Raw genomic sequence first — 20,287 nt, forward strand, 5'->3', positions numbered from 1 at the left:
ACCCATATAAAGAAAAAAATAACCAGTAAACACAGAACAACAGTTGTATTTTCTTCATAAGAATATTTATATAAATCACAATCCAATGTGTGTCATCAACAATGTCAAAATAAACGTGTGTGTGTGTGTGTGGATGACAGAGAGAGAGAGGAGGAGGTGATGAAAACACAACCAAATGCAGTGTTATTTATTTACAGACATGGCTATATACAGTGCAAATAAAAAGTGGGTCATGTGGAACTGAGACACACACACACACACACACACACACACACACACACTTTTGTATGGCAGTCAGTGTGAGGACACTCATTGACATAATGCACTCCCCTATTGTCGTGTAGCTAATCTACTCGGTTAAAATTTTTCTGCCTTATCCTAACCCTAACCATCACAACTAACTGCCTCACCCTAAGCTACATCCTAACCCTAACCATAACCCAAGTCTAACCCTAAAACCTAGTCTTAACCCCAAAATTACTCTTTAAACATCCTTGTCATTGTGAGGACCGGCTAAAATGTCCTCACTTTGTAAAAATGTCCTCACAATGACACACACACACACACACACACACACACACACACACACACACACACACACACACACACACACACACACACACACACACACACAGAAACAAACTTGAAATGCAACCAAAAATGCTTTTGCAGAAATAAATTAACTATTTTGCCAAACCTCATGCTGTAATGATTTCTCAGTGCAGCAAGAAAACAAGTCAAAGACAAAGAAATCCTTGTATTTTGTTTAAAAGCATTTTATGCCAATAACAATATTCTGTTTCATTTGCAAAAAGATCTGAGACACAAATCCTCTGATGGTCGGGGATTACGTCTGGGTTAAGATGAATTCGTTTTTATCCAGATTTCCCACCTCAGTGATGTTTCCGTATTTTCTTTCATTTGCAGACATGAGAGTCTCAGTTCTTCTAGTCAACCAATAGTTGAGAGAGGAGTGGTAATAGAGACAAAAATGGGTGGAGGGGTGGAGCTAAACATAAACAGGCCATCACAATATTTGGCATGAGCAAATTGTCTATTCACAACAACATCTTTGGGGAAAATGTCCTGTTATTTTACAAAGGAAGCTGAACTGAGATCAGTCTCGTGCTGGATGCACCTTGTCAGTGTAAAACCAAAAGCTTGTCTCCAATTATGTCCATGCTTGGATCCTTTTATTACACAGATGCTCTTCTGTGGAGTCCAGTGTCTTTTTCTCCACCCTGCAGTGAAACTAGGGTGTCAGGTTTGTACAGCCCAGTGAGTCGGTCCATCCACCACGGTCTGTTGGCCGAAGCACCTGTCAGTTGTTGTGCTTGTTTTTCATTTACTATCGCGGTGTGTCAGACAGTTGCACTCATCTGGCTCCTGGTCATGTGATGAAGTACATTGAGAATGTAGTATAAATAAAATAAAACCAGCCTTGAAACTGGCTTGGTGAAAATGGGTGTGTATCTTACTTGTTCTGTACTGGAGGAACATGTAAAAGGATGAATCTTCTCCAAAATGTTAAACTTGAGAGTGTGATGAATTGTTTAACTGAAGAAGTTTGAGTTACAGATTGTATGGAACCTATCCATCCATTCTATCTTATCCATATCACTGTGTGACATATCGTACTCATCAGAGCTCCACTGTTGCCCTAAAATTACTAATTAATACACACAGTTACAGTGGGTGACATGTTCTGTCATTACACACTGCATTTATTTTCGACTAACACCACATTATCGCCATCAAACATTCACTAAAATAAAAATAAAATGTGGATTGTTCCGCAGCTGAAAATAGCCTAAACATAATTTATTTGAAAATATTAGAAATTTTTTTTTGAAATTTTGACAAAACAAATATAGAATAAGATCAAACTTTGCTAAACCTCTGACAGTAGGGGTTGTAAGTTGATTCATGGCCCCTCTTGTCACTTTTTAATGATTGATGATTGATGTGTATTTATGATTCACTGTCAGCCATCACATGACCAGGAGCCATTGTGCGTCATTCAGCATACTCTACCGGCTCAACTGCTTCAGTAAGGTCTCCAGACAGCTTCAGCAGCAGCCATGTTTGTTGGGGAGCTGCTGTGGCTGGACTCCACCTCTACACCAACTCCTTCATTCTGACTGGGCAGAGAGGGGTGCAGGAGGGAGGAGCCTGTGGAGGCATTGGTGCAGGGTGGCAGGATCCTTGGTGGGGAGCGTGAATCGCTGCCGCATCCTCCTCCAGCCATCATAGAGACATGGTACGATCCGGCAGCTGTGGAGTAATACAGGTGATACGGTGAAGAGGTGGACTGGAAAGGCCCGTTCTGAGCCTGGTGAGGGGTGTTTGCTGGGATAGGGGGGAGGCAGGTAGGTGTGGTACCTCCCTGCAGGGGTGGTTGCCATGGCTGTCGCCATGGTGATACCAAGGGCACCATTGGAGACGGGATTGTGAGAGGGGGTGTATGTGAAGGCGGCTGCGGTGGGAGGATAGTGGACACGGGGATCTGAGAAGCGGGAGTCAGGCAGGGAGGGGAGGGATGTGAAGGGCCGTTCTAAAGTCATCCTGGGGTCACTGAAGGCTGTGAGGTCAGAACCTGAGAAAGAGCAAAGGTCAAAGGTTACAACCTACTTATCTATTCAGTTCTGTTTTCTTTATGTGTACACGTCTGTGTGTGTTACCTGTGAGTCGTGAGGACAAGTCACCGAGTGAAGAGCGTCCAGGTGAAAGAGGATTGGCTGTGTGGACAGTAGGCGTGGTTATTTGGCTAAGGTAGGGATATGATTGGTCGTAGGGCCAAGATGGAGACGACTGCATCTGTCTGGAGTCTGAGAGAAAGAGAGAAAGAGAGAAATTAGTCATTGAAACCTTAAGAATCATAATGAAGCAGTTAAATGTTGTGAGAGTCACCTTTATTTCTTAATGTGGCACTTCAGAGAATTACAGTAGTATAACAGCACTATGAAGAGACATATTAAAAAAAAGTATAGTCTAAATGAAACCAGAAGACGATGAGATAGCCCTACTGTTTACTGAGGGCTAAAGTGAAACCAGAACTTCCAGGTATGAGAACCCCATTCAAAATCTCACTGAGATTTCTAACAGAGCTAATAACAAAACCCAGCATTGGATGACTTAGTTGGCCTGTTCTGATAATTATGGTAAGAAAAAACAGTGTAATATCTTAATTTGTCCAATATTTAGTTTTATAGCTGCCACCATTTACCATGAACAAGAGCACATTTTTAAAAATACAGATGTGTGATCCAATATTTTAATCTCGTGTTTCAGTTCTGAACTGATTCTGGAGCTTACGACTGCATTATGTATTCAGCCTACTGTGAGTAACTTGCTGATTTATAATGATTTATGGATACAAAGAACAAGTCTTGTAGTAAGAGATGAAAAGAAGGTAGAAAGTGACCTATAAAAAAGAGAAAATTAAAAAAGCCTAGTTTTGTTTGGGATAATACATTGGTATTAACTAGATATGTATATATAAACAAAATACTGAATTGCCTTCATTGTGTAGAATTGAAATAAAGGCTGATTTAAATTAACTTGGTCATGAGACAGAATCTGTTGATAGTGAAAGAAACAGAAGTAAGAGAGATGGAGGAAAGGAAGCAATTAACTTAGTGTGGGGGTGGACGGATGAAGGGGAGAGCTGTGTGTGTGTGTGTGTGTGTGTGAGAGAGAGTTCTTTCATTCAATCCTGTCTTTTTCCCAACAGTTTAATAAATGGCACTGATCACCCACAGACTCTCAGACAAGAGTGTGTGTTTGTGTGTGCAGACAGACGAGGAAGCAAATTGTACACAGCAGCCAAGATGTCAATGACGGCTTTTCAAGTCTCGCCAAGAGTTCTCCCAGGCATTGACGTATGTGCGCGCGCGCGCGTGTGTGTGTGGTGGTGAAGCATAGGCCCTGTGCCAAGCCCCCTCCTTTCCTGAATTTTCTCCCCAGGCAGAGTGCACTAATGTGGGCCAGCAGTGGTAGAAGGCTGGATGTTTGGCAACAGAAGTGCAGAAGTTAGAAATTCATTTGTGGTGTTTATGGGCAGCTACTTAATGTCAGAAATAATGCGACTGACTCGTCTATCTTCTGTATGAAGATAAACCAGCTAACCAATTAACCAGGAAAACAAGATCCAACAGGAACTGTCACATTTTGGTCCAGTTTTTTCTGCCTCCTGCCCATCTCCAATATATCCACTAGAGGTCCCCATCTCCTTCTGTTCCCCTGGATCACCTTCTCATCCTGGCCTCTGTCAGAATACCTGTTCCCACCTATCTTAAAGTTCACTGATCCACACTACCTGCCTGTCTGTCTATTATCTTCATATACTTACTTTAAGCAATTTCACATTGTACAAGCTGCATGTTTCTTTTGCTGACATGTTGTTATTTTGCCACATGTCTAGAACACATACCACTGTGTATAATCGACATATCTTTGTAATACATTTGAATAGTTGTAGAATCTGTGCTTGGTTGTTCTCATTACCAGCCTGCTGAGCTATATGTGCAATATTTATTAGTCACAGTAAAATTTGTGAAGTGAAAGAACGGAAGACAAACATCAAAAGAGAAATGAAAGCATGGCAGGGTCTGATGATGGGGGGAGAGCGATGAGAGACGAGGAAAGAAAGGGGGAAGAGAAAGAAGAAGAAGAAAAAAAAAGTGAGCTCTTAAATGGCTTCATAACGGTTTCCTGTTGCTATTTTCATTTTTAGAGGGAAAGCAAGAAGGACTGAAAACTCACTGTTTCTCTTTTCCTCCATCTACAACAACATGGGTTTGTCTCACCACCAAAATACATTTTCTATGGTTTTAAAGAATAAAGAGGTTCTCTGTTGCAAAATAATCAAACCCCACATTCAAATGCTGAATGCTGAGAATGAAGATACAAGAAGGAAGTCCAGTTGCCATGTCTCAACTTCCAGCGTATGTGTTGTTTAAAGGGAGGTGAGTGGTGATTTTAGCTGAGCTTAGTTTAGTTTTGAGGGGGAACTATTCACTGCTAGAGTGTTAAGATAATATACTTTTTTATAGTTCAGTAGAAAATCTTAATAATGATAATGTTCAAGTACTGTGGTTCATTGAGTTGGAAGTGTGATTTTAGTAACTCTACAACCGAGAATTTCTTCAGATGCACTTTCCCTCGAGACCACTACATACTGCATCTAATGACTTACTAGAAACCCCCCTTGATATATATATATATCTTAATCATGTCTTAATAATTAATATTTAGTTTGAGGATTTGTAGAACTCTGATGTGTTGAATTTTATTTACTCATTCTCCTTTACTTTTTCTAATTTACAATACGTGTTCGAGTCCAAGTCATGCCCAGTCCTCTGGGATTTTTTTTAGCTATATATATCTATCTATCTATAGGTATATGATTCTATAGATTCTATAAGTTATATATCTACTTTTGAATATCTATTTGTCACAGTAGCACTTCCTGCCAGCTGACTCTCATTTCCTCCTTAAATGCTAACTTGCTTCCTCACTTACAGACACAAACACACAAATAAGAACAGTTTCTAACTGCACTTCAACAGTTGCTTGCATGCGTAAACACACATTTACAGCGTCACTACCGCTGAAGGCAGAAGAGGAACAGATACTGTCTTTTGCCACTGCCACAGAGTATCCACAGCAACACGCACACACACACACATACACACACACACATACACACACACACACACACACACACTAATACACACACACACACACAGACCACAACAGATCTCAATCAAACCACAAAAAGGAACAATGAGGTTTGATGCAAGCGGAATGCACAAGTTTGGGAAAACACACAGTGTATTCATTTTGTCTGCTACTAGATGTTGGAATTGTTGTTTTGCACATTTGCATTTTAGCACTAAAATTTGATTTAAACCGACAAATCTTCACTGTTCTCAGGAAATGAAGAGGCCCCATTTCTACATGGGGCTCTAGGGTAAAGCTGCATTTATACTTAAGAGGCAATGCTGTATCAAAATTGGATTTGTGTGTACAATACACCATAGACGAGTCTTGTGGGGCTCCAAGTTTGCAAACCCATATCCACTAAGCTGAGTGATAACCTGTTACTTGCAGCTGTCTCTAAATGAGATCCAGACTGACCTGACCCCTTAATTTAAGACCCACTACCTGAACTGTACTTGTAGGCTAACACTGATATTAAACGATAGTTACTCCCCTTAAAAACTCATCTATGTTGTGGGATAGTTAAATAGGGCTTGCAGAATGACCTGTCTGATACTCCCCCGTCCAGATATACAACACACTCACCAAGCTCCAGTTGTTATGTTGTAATGCAAATAAATAGATTTTATGCTAATCATTTGTCTAAATGTCTAAACTGTCAGTCAGCTGCATTCTCAGTTTGAACTGTTTTAGAACATCTTATTATTTACCAATTTTATATATTATAAAAACTGTCACCCACTGCCCACCTGCATTTAGTCAATTTTTACCTGTGCCTTTACTCACTATTTAATATGATTTTTTTACACATTCCCATAATTTGTCTGTCTTACCCACTGGTATTTGCATGTACCCAACCAGTGCACGACTCTTCTGTAAGCTACACTATATATTATCAACAGACAAGTGCATCTAGAGCAAAGTTTATAATAACATGTCTGATTTTTTTGGCGTTGAAAAGAAAAGGCCTAAATAACCTTTAAAATAATAAAACAATGTTTGTTTGTTTTTTTTTACCATCATTAAGAAACACGTCAGAGAACAAAAAGCACTCAGCATAGAGATGAAAGAAGTAGTCATTCAGGAGTGCAAATGTGAAAAAATTTAAAGTAAAGAGTTAAAAAAGGGTTATTGCATGTTGGGGCTTACATGTTACATCACCTCACTGTGCCTCACCAAAAACTAGTCCAGTGCATAAGCTCCTCTAAAATGATAACTTGTCAGTTTTAGTGAAGTTTAGAGGTGCTGGTAGGCTGATGTTTATATCTTTGGATGAAGCCAGGCTAGCTATTTTGACTTATTACCAGTCCTTACTTTAGGCTAAGCTAACCACATCCTGGCTGTAGCTTTATAGTTACAGACATTTGTGTTTATCCTCTTGTCAAATTATTGGTGAGAATGAAAATATGTTTTTTCTCCAAGCAATGGCAACACACTAATACTTAAAACTCGGCTGTCAGGGGAAATGTTGGTATATAGGGTTTCTTTGTAGAAACAAAAAATAAAAATACATTTCCTTTATTTTTCACATGAAAAAGTCTTATCAGTCTGAATAAGGAAGTGCAGATTTGACCAAAGATGGCGATAGGTTCTGTGGGTGTGAGACATTGTTGAATCATTAGGTAAAATGAATTGGTCCTTAAAATAATGAGTGGGATGTAACCTCTACACAAGAAGTGACAAATACCAAATGAAATCCCAAAATATCCCTTCCACAGCTGGGAGCTGATGAACTCAACTGTGTCTGAACTACTTTACCACATCATCTGATACTGAGTAATTCTTGGCACTCCAAAGGAATTGTAATAAAATAGATCAACCGCATTTAACCACATTCAGTTCTTCTTAGCTCCTTCTTCGCTCGCTTGTACTGATTTCAACTTTTTGTAAAATGATGTAAATGTTGTTACTGGTTCTTACCAGCAGTTATCTGAGAGTGTGTGGGACTGGAGAACGAGGCAGAGTTGAGGGCTGCAGATTGGCGACTGTTAGCTGAGGGCTGGTGGTGATGGTGGTGAGGAGGCGTGACCCTCATTGTGCTCCGTCTCAGCTGTTCCAGCTCTGTTAGTCTCTCAGAGAAAGCCAAAGAGCCAGGTTTGCCCTCGTCCATCTTCTGACGATGACCTGCATGAGAGAAGGGTTAAAATTATGATTATTATTCCTGTGACCTTCAAAAAGTCCTGCAGTCCTGCAAACAGTGTGCAGCAAAAAGCTGTGTAGCGGTGATTTATCATTAGATTACGTCCTGCTTGTAATCTGATTACATAATCCAGGGATTACAGTAACAGTTACAGCAGTGTCCCGACTTTATTAACACTGTCTGCTACTGCATTCGGGAATCTGAAAACAGACGCCACATAAGAGAGTGTGTATATGCTGTCTCCCTGTGTGTATGGTGGTCGGTCGTGCTGTCTGTGGTGTTGGCTGCACTTCAAAGTATTGAGACTGAGCTCCAGTTACAGGCACTTCCTCCCTATGGGGGAAGTGTGCATGTATGTGTATTTATACTGTGTGTGTGTGTATGTGTGGGCGAGTTAGAGACGAATGATGGTTATTCACAGCTGAGCAGAGCTGGCAGGAGTCTTCCTCTCCTTCTGTTACCTCACATCTCTCCTGACTCTGCTAACCATCTTCGTGCCACTCAGTCCACTCCCTTCAATTTAATATGAATGACTATTATCCATATGACATATTTGTGTGCTTTCATTTGCCATTAGAAATCCCCAAGTTTCAGCACACTCAGTGAGAGGGGAACTCAGTGTTGCATCAGGTTCCTTATTGACTCATTGAGGGATTGTCTGAAGGGATTAGAGGCATGTCCTCATTAAATATCAAGCTAGTGTGTTAACATTACCTAAGTCTTTAAGTGATTTGTTAACATCATATTCACGGCCCATAGGCTACATTCCTAAACAACTAGATTTTTTAAATTACGCTGAGAATGTAATGCCCTTAATTTCAACTTTAAATAATAACAAGTAAGTGTCATAATCTTATTTTCTTTATTTTTATTTTGAATTTTGTGATATTGCACAGCAATGTACTTAGTTTTGTACAAATATGATTCTGAGCATAATTTTGATTAACAGTAACAAATCTGGAATTGTTACAAAAATCCCATTCCTGCTTTAAAACTACATTATTAAATGCACGGTTGTGGGCAACCTTCAGTGCATTCACAAACCACCGGTGGGTTGTAAACCCCAGCTTGAAATAGCTATATAAGATCTAACTGTAAATATATTTTGAGAGTACACTACAAAGTACTGGTTATTATTGTTAAAATTGTTGTATTGCCCTTCAAAATTTTAATAATTCCAGTGTATTAAAAACTAAATCCAATATAACAAAGAATTATATAGGACCCACAAATAAACCTTGTGGAACTCCATATTTCATTATCTGCAGAGGAGGAAAATGTCAATCTTGTTCGTATTTGTGTGTGTTTATGTAACTCACGTCGTGGTTCTCTAGGACCGTCCACCGTAATTTTAATAGCTCTCTGGTAAGTGGCCACCTGAGGGGGGTTGGTGAACACTGTGATGGTCAGAGTGAAACTCTTTCCTAAGAAAGGTAAGGAGATTAAAAGGGTTCAAGAAAGATGAGAGAGGGAGAGAAAAGGCAGGGGGTGGGGTGGGGGGGGGGGCAGGTGCAGATGAGAAATAAGATAAGAAGGGAAAAAAGAAAAAATGTGTTTATTAGTATTAAGATATTTTTTAACCAATGCTTTTCCTCTTGTGTTCACATCTTTTCTCTCTTCCACTGCCCAGTTCTCAGATACAATTTTGTCCTGTTTGATACATTAAGACATGGACTTAAGAAAAAGAAAAAGACCGTGACAGGCTAATACATCAAGTGGTCGTGTGATGATGAATTACATTTAAGATTTTATCTCATTGTGATTAGACCATCATTTAATTTAAGTTTAATTTATTTTAAGGGGTCATAGAATAAGGTCCCATCACACCAAAAAAATTCAAACATATGTCTTTGCTTTTAGCTTCTATCACCAATTTTTTGCAAAAAACAGTTTTAAGAAATACTTGCAGTGCTAGCTAGTGACCCTCTACTACTACTACTACTACTACTACTACTACTACTAATACTAATACTACTACCTACTATAGAGTATACTGTAGGTCACACATTAATGTCAGAACCTGACCTGAATCCAAACCTGACCTGAGCCAGACGCAGTTACGTTTTGTGGTGCTTTCAACTTGAGTAAAGAATTTTAAATGGTAGTTACTTGCACTTAAAATTAAGTATTGAGTTTGTGTACTTCTGCTACTTTTGGTGCTGTTGCTATGGCTACTGTGGCCTAAAACAGTCTCACCTCACCTCTTATAAAAGAGAATAATGTGTTGGCCATAGCTATAATTAAGGTTTCCCAATATATAATTTTAATGGGTAATTGCCAGCCAATCAGAAACAGGTGTTTTATTTGACTCGGGCATAATCCAAAAATATCGTAGTTGAGCCTTGGTCATATCTGAGGACAAATATACATACAAGTGCTTGTATTTCCCATTTGTGTGTGTGGACACTGCTATCGTCAGGTTTGGAAGTAGCACTCACTCAACACTATGCTTGCTGCAACATCTCACACACACACACATATACACACACACACACACACACACACACACACACACACACACACACACACACGTGCAGACCACCACTGTTGTGTACCAGGTCTGGAGTAAAGTTACCACATGCAGACAGTCTGATGCCACACACGCTGCAGACACATATGTGGGTAATGCCAGGTGTTTCTCTCACTTCTCTTTCTCCCTGCTCGTCTGTAGTTTGTCCCTATTAACATTTCCCTTTTATATTATTGCTCAGAACACTGATTATTTATGACATTATGGCCATAAAAATGATAAATAACTTTACTAAAGTTTGATTAGATGCTGGGGTAACACTTTGCTGTTGACTTATACAGTTACAGAAAGAGGCAATAGAAGAAAATGAACATGTTTCACTATCTGTAAGTAGTATTTATTTTCAGTAAAAGTCTATTAAAGGCGCATGTGGTATTCTGTCTACTTGCTAAAACCCACTGATTAAAGTACATAGGGGGCAAATTGGCATTGTGCCTCTTGGGGTTAAAACCTCCATTTACCATACTTGCCAGCCACTAGAGGGTGTGTTATCACCAAAAGCCTTGCTGTCTTTCTTTCCTCTAACTCTCTCGACACTGATACACATATGTAAGTGACATATGAATACTCATATGCACTGTTTCCTGCTCTATGCACAGTGTATCCTCTGTAGCATGTATGTACGGTGTTTTTGTGCAGTTTGTTTACACAGGGAGAGTTTACAGTAAGAGATTTAGGCTGATAGAGAAGAGGGAGTGAGGGAACAGCTGAAGTCTTTGTGTCTGTTGTGTCTATCAGCCAGCCGGTCGCATCCCACTCACACATGCTCACACACGCACTTGCGCGCGCACATGCGCACACACACACACACACACACACACACACACACACACACACACACACACACACACACACACACACACACACGATTTCACAGCTATCTTTGTGAGGACACTAAATGACAAAGTCTTTTACCATAAACTTAACCATTACACCTAAATGTCTAACCCCCTTTTCTATTCTTTAGTTCTCTCTAAAAGTGAGAAAAATGTGGAAAGACACAACAAGACACACAAACATTTTTGTGTGTCTTGACAACTGAGTTTTCCGGGACTTTCTCTCTACGTTTCCATCACTCTTTGTAGATAAGGGCAGATTTCACGAGTGACGTGTGTGTCAGTCTGTGCATATCATGTCAGGGCTTGCTGGCTGGCAGTCACCCGGTTTCTCTCACAGTCAGACGATCAGACGGAATCTCTTATTTACACCACCCTTAACAAAGCAGCGTATGTGTTCCAGAAATAACAAGTCGGCGTGTGTGCACGTGTATGTGTGCGTACATAAAATCAGATATAGCGAAAGAGAAAAATTATTGTCCTGTTCAAAAGAGGAACTAAAAGAGACACTGAAAACGTGTTGCACATGTGTCCACACAAACACACAGAAGCACATACAGAGGTAATAGGCTGAAACATCATATGAAACAAACACACAAGACTTGACAGTTATTGCATCATCTCTCTGCTTTCTGAGGTGTATCTGCTTCATTGCAGCTACTTTTAAGGAGTTACAGCCAATCTACTACAATCATCATCATTTGTATTAGAGAGAAGCTAGATTTTTCTAATCTAATCTGCACATGAACTACAGGTGTCTGCGTGTCTGTGTGTGTGTATATATATAGATATCTATAGATATATATATCTATATATACTACTATATAATCAGTAGCAACAGGGAGGAGAAGGGCTCCTTTGTTGTTTGTTGTTGTTTGTTTGTGACTAGACACTATTAAAAAGTAAAAAATTGAATTGAATTTGTGTAACTGCTTCGCAATAGTAGCATCAGCTATGTCAAAATGGACTTCACATTCTGATACATGCGCAATCAGCGCACTGGCAATGTGGAGAGTTCATGTGGACACAAGTTTCTGGACACTGAGATTTGAGAGTCTGACCTCCCTGTTCGCGAGGGTCCTCAAAACATAATTCTGCTTGCAGGCTTGCTTTGGTGTAAATTAACAGTTGTTCCTTAAGGTGTGGTTAAGGAAGGTTGGTGTCACAACTTCACTGCCACATGGCCTGCAATCCTGTCTGAGTAACACTTTCTGTCTTTAGACCTACATTTGAGGCTGAGTTGATGTGGGACTGTTGCTTATTATGGAGTTAATCTGATCAGATTCTAATACTGTAGAACATTTCCCATATCTCCAAAATCTATAATAATCTATAATAATGTATGAGTGGGTAAAAGTCAGTGGGGACAGCTTTTAGGAATGTTGAGCATTATAGTGAAATGCCTTAACAGTGTAGTACCTGGTGAAAGTGTATGTACGGTATTAAAAATACATGTTGTACAAGACAATTTAAATTTATCAACTCATAAGCCACTTCTGGAAATAGTCTATTCACTTTGAACTGCACTATTTCTGAGTAAATACTGCTTAAATGAGTGTAAATGTCTGTATCTGTATTTGTGACTAATCATGACTAGGTCTGAGAACTTTGACTCCCACAGACACACACACACGCACACACACAAACACACACACAGAAACACACACAGACAGAGAAACCACTAGTCAAACCACCAAACCGCTCATTGGTGTCGGCAGCTAAACTAACCACTTCCCACACTGACAGTTAATGACAGTTAGAGGTTTTAAGTGGAGAAGTTCGACTCGACTCGTGGGTTGATGTGGCTTATTATCATACAACACATTAAACGCTGAATTTAGCCACAGTTTACTGAAGAAATCAGGGTGGAAAACTTCCTTAAACAACACAGGATCCACTATCATGTATAGAATTTCATTACCATCCATCCATCATATCAGGAAAGGGAGACTTGAGTGACAGAGATCAGATACGGTTAGTAATCCAGTAATAGTAATTTTGTACCAGCTTCGTGGTTAATCATTCACACAGAAAGGCACACCATTTCATCTCTAACATGTACATGCAAGCATACGGTTTATTTTGACTCTATAAAACCAAACAAGCGCAACATAATGGCAAATAGATTAAATTTTCTGTTAACATGATTGGGAGTCATGAGGTATTTTATGCAAATGACATGTTGTAAATATGATGTTAATTCACATTTCAGTTAACTTTTTAATGTCACATTTACTACATTTAGACCTTCACAGCACTCGTTTATGTATAGAGAAAGAATGTGGTCTGGTATCATAGTGAAATAATAGTGACTTCAAACACAATATGTTTATTTACATTCGACCAAAACCACCATCTTTCCCTTTAAATAATCTTAACCACAGTGCTTTTGTTAAATCACAGATGTGGCTCTGGAGTCACACTGGGACAGTGCTGTGACAGTGCTTCGTACGCTCCCATTTTAAAAGGTTTGGGTGACATTTTGGTTTTCTTCCTAGACATGTTGTTAGTTTTAAACTGAAACAACAGGGGATTATAAAAAAGAAAAATATATATGTGAAAAGGATTCAGATACAGTATTCATAGTGACACAGAAGCTCACAGCAGTAGTTTTCCTGAGTAATCACCTCTGATCCAGAAACAGTATGAATCAACTTGTTTTGTATCTTAAATACTCCTGAGATAGAGTGAGTTGGAACATGAACCACATTGTACTCTGTGCTCCTAAATTTGCATGAAAACAAATTTCTGCTCCTCTACTTTCTTCATTTGAATTCTGCAGCACATGAATTATTAATATGCTCATTTTTCAGTAGCAGGAGTGTGGAATCTGTCAGACATCGACAGTTATTCCCATATTTCCATCCAGCCGGGGCGTACTTGTCATTTTACACGTGTGTTTGTGAATGTGAGCGAGTGTTAGCAGAGCTTGTGTACACAGAACTGCTGTTTTAAATAGATAAGTTGGGACATTTGCCTGCAACTGATTTAGAGTAACTGTGGTCTAGTGTGTCCGTTGGGGGGGGGGGGTTGATGTTGAATGGGGTGTTACGAGGAAGTTGTGTGAATACTGTTTTTATTCACATGTACTTCCCCTAATTTATCCATGCTGTGTTGTGTACTTGTGCAAAACACTCTATTAAATTTCAACCAACATTACATTTTTAAAGGCAGATACTGCTCTCACTGACATTTGGACTGACACTTCTGTAACCCTGAAAGTAAATATCTGTACATTTGTTGTACTTGACCACCACTATATTCATGCGTGTTTTTATGCGTGCGTACCTCGTCCGCTGCGGCCAACAAAACGGAGGTCGTTGAATCTGGCCACTTGGTTCTTGATGGCCGCTGTGGCATTGCGAAGCTCTGCTGAGTAGTTCTCATCATTGCCCGCCATCACCGTTACCAAGGTGCCGTCGGGAATGTCGCCTAGGGTCACCACCTTGGGACAGGAGGAAGAAAACAGGAGTTTAGGATGTATATCCAAGAGCATAGTTCACTGGTTGGAACTCATGGTTGTCCTCATTTTTCTATTCTTATGTCTGCAGGTGTGAAAGTAAACAAACAACACGACCACACACTGGTCTCAACTGTCAAACACACCTCTCAAATTTTATATCAAAGATGCAAATGATGTCATAAAAAGTAAATAATCTTCCCTATTGAGGGGAAAAAAAATCTAAAACAGATACATAAATTGGAAACGTGTGCTCTAGTGCACTAGAGAGCACATTCTTCTTCTCCACAGCTACGCAAATGTAGAGCCAGGGAGGTTGATTTCCATATTAACGATAATCGCACCAAACCATCATTGTGCAAATGGCTACCGCAGATACTATGGACGGTTTCTCCTTTAACACTGAGCTCCTCCAGTGAGTAACCACAGCCCACAAAAACATGCTCTTGGGTTGACCTCTTTGTTAAACCTTGATTTCTGCCTAAAAATGTCCCATAAAGGCCTTTAAAAATCAGGCAAATGTGTTGTGTGCCAACTATTTTTCCTGTAGTGCTGTTCCAATAATCAGTCAATGTCAATATTGATCTGAGCTGAGACTTCGATAGGAAATAGTTCATAGTCAAGAATTGGGAAAGGAAGAAAAAACTCAGACAAGCATTCACACATAAACACACACACTCATGCAGACAAGAGAGAGACTGGCAGCACTGGAGCGTGAAACCATTCCAGCAGAATAAACAAGACAAAGAAAGTGATTATGAAGCTCTCAGATCGGGGCCAATGTGTCTGTACGCAGTTTTGTACGTATGCCTGTGTATAGATACACACTTTACCAGTGTGTGTACCATTAGTTTGCAGTATGTGATGTCATATATGTACACTTGTGCATGTTCATCAAATGTGTATTTGTGTGTGTGTGTGTGTGTGTGTGTTTGTGTGTGTGTGTCTGCATACATCATAACAGTCATCCATTATCAGTAAGAGGCAGTGACATCCGTTCATGACACACCATAATGATGCATAATGCACCAAACCCCCCCTCACACATGCATGTATACGCAGACACTTACAGTGCATAAAATTCAATAAATCAATCAACTTTGTGTTTTGTGGCTAAAAGCTGCTTTTCCACAAATGCATTTTGTCTCAAAGTGCAGGAAAGACATCCATACGTAGCCACACACACACACACACACACACACACACACACATCAGTGCATGAGGGAATTCACTGTTTTTCAACAATTTTGAATCATTGATTTTAAAGTTGCTTCTTATGCTTCTACTTTGGTCGGTACGTATATTTAGAAATGTTAAACTTCCTCCTCTACTTCCAACTTAAAAACTTGCAGATGATGTAAGAGTTCTGGTTTGGAGTCTCAAACACATTTGCACCCAAGTATTCTTGCAGTACAACATCCAGTGACAACAGCATTAGTAGACGTTTTTATGTTCAGGCGCTCACAGCGTTTGGTTAAGGTTGGGGAAAGATTGTTGTTTGGTTTAATAGAGAAATATTTACACACAAGTTTTCCTCAACTTAAAACAAAACCACAACCTTTCCCAGCCGTAACCAAAGGGCTTCTGTTGTGAAAACCTAACCACAGGGGGGTCCACACTCGAACTCAAGCTCAGGCCAGGTCGTGTGCCGTCATGTGCCGACCATCCACCCTAACCACCTCCTCGTGCTTTTGTTTCCATCCAAACGCATGCGGCATTGCAACATAAATTAAAAATATTATAAGCAAAATGTATTTGATGTATCAAATGTAAAAGTACCAGTGTGCTTCGTTATTTACATGCTGGCTAAAATAAAGAACATTGAGAGGAACTGCAGTTGTGCTGACACACTGTACAAACCTTAAAGGCAATAGGCAGAGTCTTGTTACACCTCCAGTGAGTAGGCAGCACAGAGCAGAGGAAGTTAGGGCTGTCTGTCTTCACCAACTCTCCTGGATGATCTGAGATCACCTGCAAAAACATCACAATTTGATTTTTAGATTTTAAACCGTCAACTGTGTGGAGTCTTACTGTGAAGCACCAACCGGGGGCTGGGAGCATGATTTTAATTCGGGGACGCTTGCTGTTGCATTCATGTGGCTTTTAAGTTCTATGTTATCGTACCTCCACCATGCCGCGGTCCGCCATGCGCAGTTTGCCCACCAGAGTCCCACCTCCGGCTTCCTGGGCACCCAGGGGCAGGGCTTCGGCCATCTTCCCCCCTGAGGCAAGGGTAGTGGAGGGGGGAGTGTAACGCCGGCCAGGGGCTGGGTCTGGGAGAGAATGTAGATGGTTAGGTGAATTTATATAGCTTGAAATATGAAGGTTTCTTTTTGGTGAAAATTATCAAATGCAAACTAATATGACAAATTAATCTTTTCTGGTGTCAAATGTGGAGGTTTTGTGTTGGTTGTTTGACAAACTAACATGTATAAAGATATCTGTTTGGGATCCTGAAATTGTAATTGATAATTTCCCATATGTGATTTAAATTATTATAAATATTCCTAGACTGACCATACAAACAGGTAAAAAACAGTAAAGTAGGGTGGATGCACCTTAATTTCTGTAAATGGTGTATGATAATTAACCCTGCGTTCTGTACAGTATTAATTCAGTTTAAATATGGATCAGGGTACATGAAAATCACAGTAACAGGAACAAACAGGATGTATAAAATAAAACATAACACGCTGATGAAACTGAGAGATAAGTAAATGACACACACACACACACACACACACACACACACACACACACACACACACACACACACACACACACACACACACACACATGCTGTATACAGCGCTTGATGACACACACTGTGATCACACTGACTTAAATACCAGAGTGTGTAGTCATGAAACTAAACTCAGCAGCAGCACTGCACTCACCCCCCATCTGTTCTGAAGTCTTCAAAAGATTAAAAATAAAAATGAAGCCCAAAGTACAACTGAAGATTCACTTTCAGTTCAGTTGAAGACACTAAAACTAGTCAGACAGTTGAGTGAAGCAGAGGAAATCTGATAAATAAGCAGGTCTGTCTCAGTCTGTCCATCTGCAGCATCAGGAGCTGTGCTGCTTTGTCAGGGAGCCAACCCGCAACTGAAGCCACATGCTGGCTGACAGTTTGAAACTCTCCTACTGCTACTGTACGCTACAGCTGCAACCTCAGGCAGAGCTCACCAAACGATTAGTAGTTTCAACACGGAGTCCACAGAAAGGAAAGTTAGTTCACGCCAATAATCCTACATAGAGATCCACAGTTCACTAGTAAATCTACTAAAACGACACATGTCCTGTGGTTTGGTGACCTGAAATCTAATCAAACTGACATGTGGCATCACATATGACTTTTTTTGAGGACTGAGATGTTAGAGATACTTGAAGGTCTGAGAGATCTGTGTTGTCTCAGTGTCAAAACAGCCAGGGAAAGTTAGAGGTCTGAGCCGAGCAACGGCACAAGTGGCACGAGTGGTGGGTGAAGAGTCAGCCATTGAGGAAGGAAAATAAGTGTAAAGCTCTGTGTTCATTTTTTTTTTACCACAACATGAGAACTGAGGCAAATGAGCCCTCAGTGTAGTTTATGTGGCGACAAGCCCTTTATTTTAAACAGTTTTAAAGTCCTCTGGATCCTTATAGAGGTTCTGTGAGTGTGTTTGGCCTCACAACCTGATCTCAAATTTTCCCTTTTGAGAAAAAATTAATGGACTAATTTAAGTTATTTTTTATTTAAACAATATAAATCAAATATCAGTGCTAAGTCTCCTGTGACTCCACATGAGTTCCTAACCCTGAGCTGAAAATCCAATCCTACATTAGAATAACAGTAATAATATGTCTACTAAAGCATAATCAGAGCTTCAAAGTGTGTAAATATCACCACTAGCCCTGGCAGATAACATATTTAAAGTGCTTTAAACACATATTTTTTATGTATAAAATGTAATAATCTATCAGAAGTATTTTTAGATTAACTCTCACATTTTATAATGAACAGGTAATATTGTCTGAGCTGAGTCTTATGTGTAAATCAGCGGAGGAAGAGAGGATTTCTAAATACCCACAATAACACAAACTCTCAGCTGGATGTTACCGCCACAGATAAGAGGTAAACTGTGAAACACGAGACAGTGTTTCCGTTTTTTGAACATGAAAATATGAGCGATTATAAAGGCATCATGCTGATGAGCTGGAGACCCACATACATCAAACATTTATATATATATAAAAAATAAAAATCATAAAGAAATGACTTGTACCGTATTTTGCGTCCCACAGAAACACCATTTGTGCGCCACAGTGCCTCCACAAATACTCAAACTCCCCAATCTTCACTGTAAACCTCGCGCTCTGCTGCTTCTGCTCCGTGTGTTTGTCGCTGCAGCCTCACGCCGCCGTCTTCTTCTTATCTGTCGCCCAGTGTCGACGCGCTGTCCCGTCCTGACGCGCCGGGTTTAAGCAGCTGTGCGTAAAAGCCCGTGGTAAATCTCCAAAGTAGAGCTCACTTTACAGACTCTTTGTGTGTGTGTGTGTGTGTGTGTGTGAGAGAGAGAGACGTGTGATGGATTTTGAGGAAGGATTCAAAGCTCCTTCTCACTCATCGCCGCTGAAATTAAGCTTCCACACATAGTTGGCACCAAAAGAGAAACGAAAAGTACCAAGAAGCAGGAAAAGTAAATAACTTTAACTCTTGTTTCATTTCACCAGTTCCAGCAGCCTGAACCGAATGGCCCGTTATACACAAACAGTCTGTCGCTCTGTCTGTCTGTCTCTCTCTCTCTAGGTGAATGGACATCCTTTCTGACAGCGCCAGGCTTTTACCGGCAGAGCTGAGAATTTGCATGACATCCGTGCCCCGAGCGGCTCTCAGCCAATGGAGCGGGCCCTCACTAGAAGGGGATGGGCCAATCAGCGCAGCGTCCGCGAAGGAGGAGGCGGGGTTTAGCGGAGAAAGCAAAGCTGAGGAAGCCCACGGTGACATACAACGGTGATTTTATGCGGGAACATGTGTTAAATCTAATATTCTGCAGCTTAAAATGTAACAAGAAAATAAAGAGTGAGCGCAAAAAACTGTAACGCCAGTGAAATGAATAAAATACAGTTCCCATGCTGCCTCCGTCTCTGTTCCTGAGGCAGTGCGCCCAGTTTCGTCTCTGGTAAAACCACTCAGTCACACCATGCTGTCAGTACCGGCTACAGACGATAGGGGGCAGTAGGTGATCTCCGTCATAACGCTGTCCTCTTGCCTCCTGAAGATCCGGACTGATTAAACAACCTCAAACCAAGAAACAACAGCTTTATATAGCGTTGTTTAAGGTCAGCATAAACATTAATACATCCCAAATATTAGGAGCTAATTTAAATTTAAATTTAGTACAGTTTGCTTTAATTAAAATCTTAATTTGCCCCTATTTGGATCAAACTTAAAATTTAAAGTCACAAATTCAAATGGGAAATTGTAATCGAGGCACAAACTGTGTGTTCTTTCTCTCTCTCTCTAAATAAGGTTAATATCATGAAGTTGTTGGTTCTTTGTGCTTCATCTTCATGCAAACAAGATGCAGAAATGCAAAAAAGTCAAAAATGATGCT

General features: G+C 40.2%; 1 protein-coding gene across 1 annotated transcript in view; it reads right to left on the reverse strand.

Annotated features, from left to right (window-relative positions):
* Nucleotides 1-57: 57 nt before the first annotated feature.
* runx1 (RUNX family transcription factor 1) overlaps nt 58-20,287 on the reverse strand; it is a 45,001-nt gene continuing 24,771 nt past the window's right edge. The window contains 8 exon segments of the mRNA XM_026363579.1: nt 58-2,344; nt 2,346-2,596; nt 2,682-2,828; nt 7,645-7,848; nt 9,184-9,288; nt 14,519-14,675; nt 16,551-16,661; nt 16,815-16,963. Coding sequence (XP_026219364.1) covers nt 2,048-2,344; nt 2,346-2,596; nt 2,682-2,828; nt 7,645-7,848; nt 9,184-9,288; nt 14,519-14,675; nt 16,551-16,661; nt 16,815-16,963 — 1,421 coding nt within the window. The 3' untranslated portion in view covers nt 58-2,047.

This window comes from Anabas testudineus, chromosome 2 (genome assembly GCF_900324465.2).
Source record: "Anabas testudineus chromosome 2, fAnaTes1.2, whole genome shotgun sequence".
In the NCBI taxonomy this organism is placed as follows: Eukaryota; Metazoa; Chordata; class Actinopteri; order Anabantiformes; family Anabantidae; genus Anabas; species Anabas testudineus.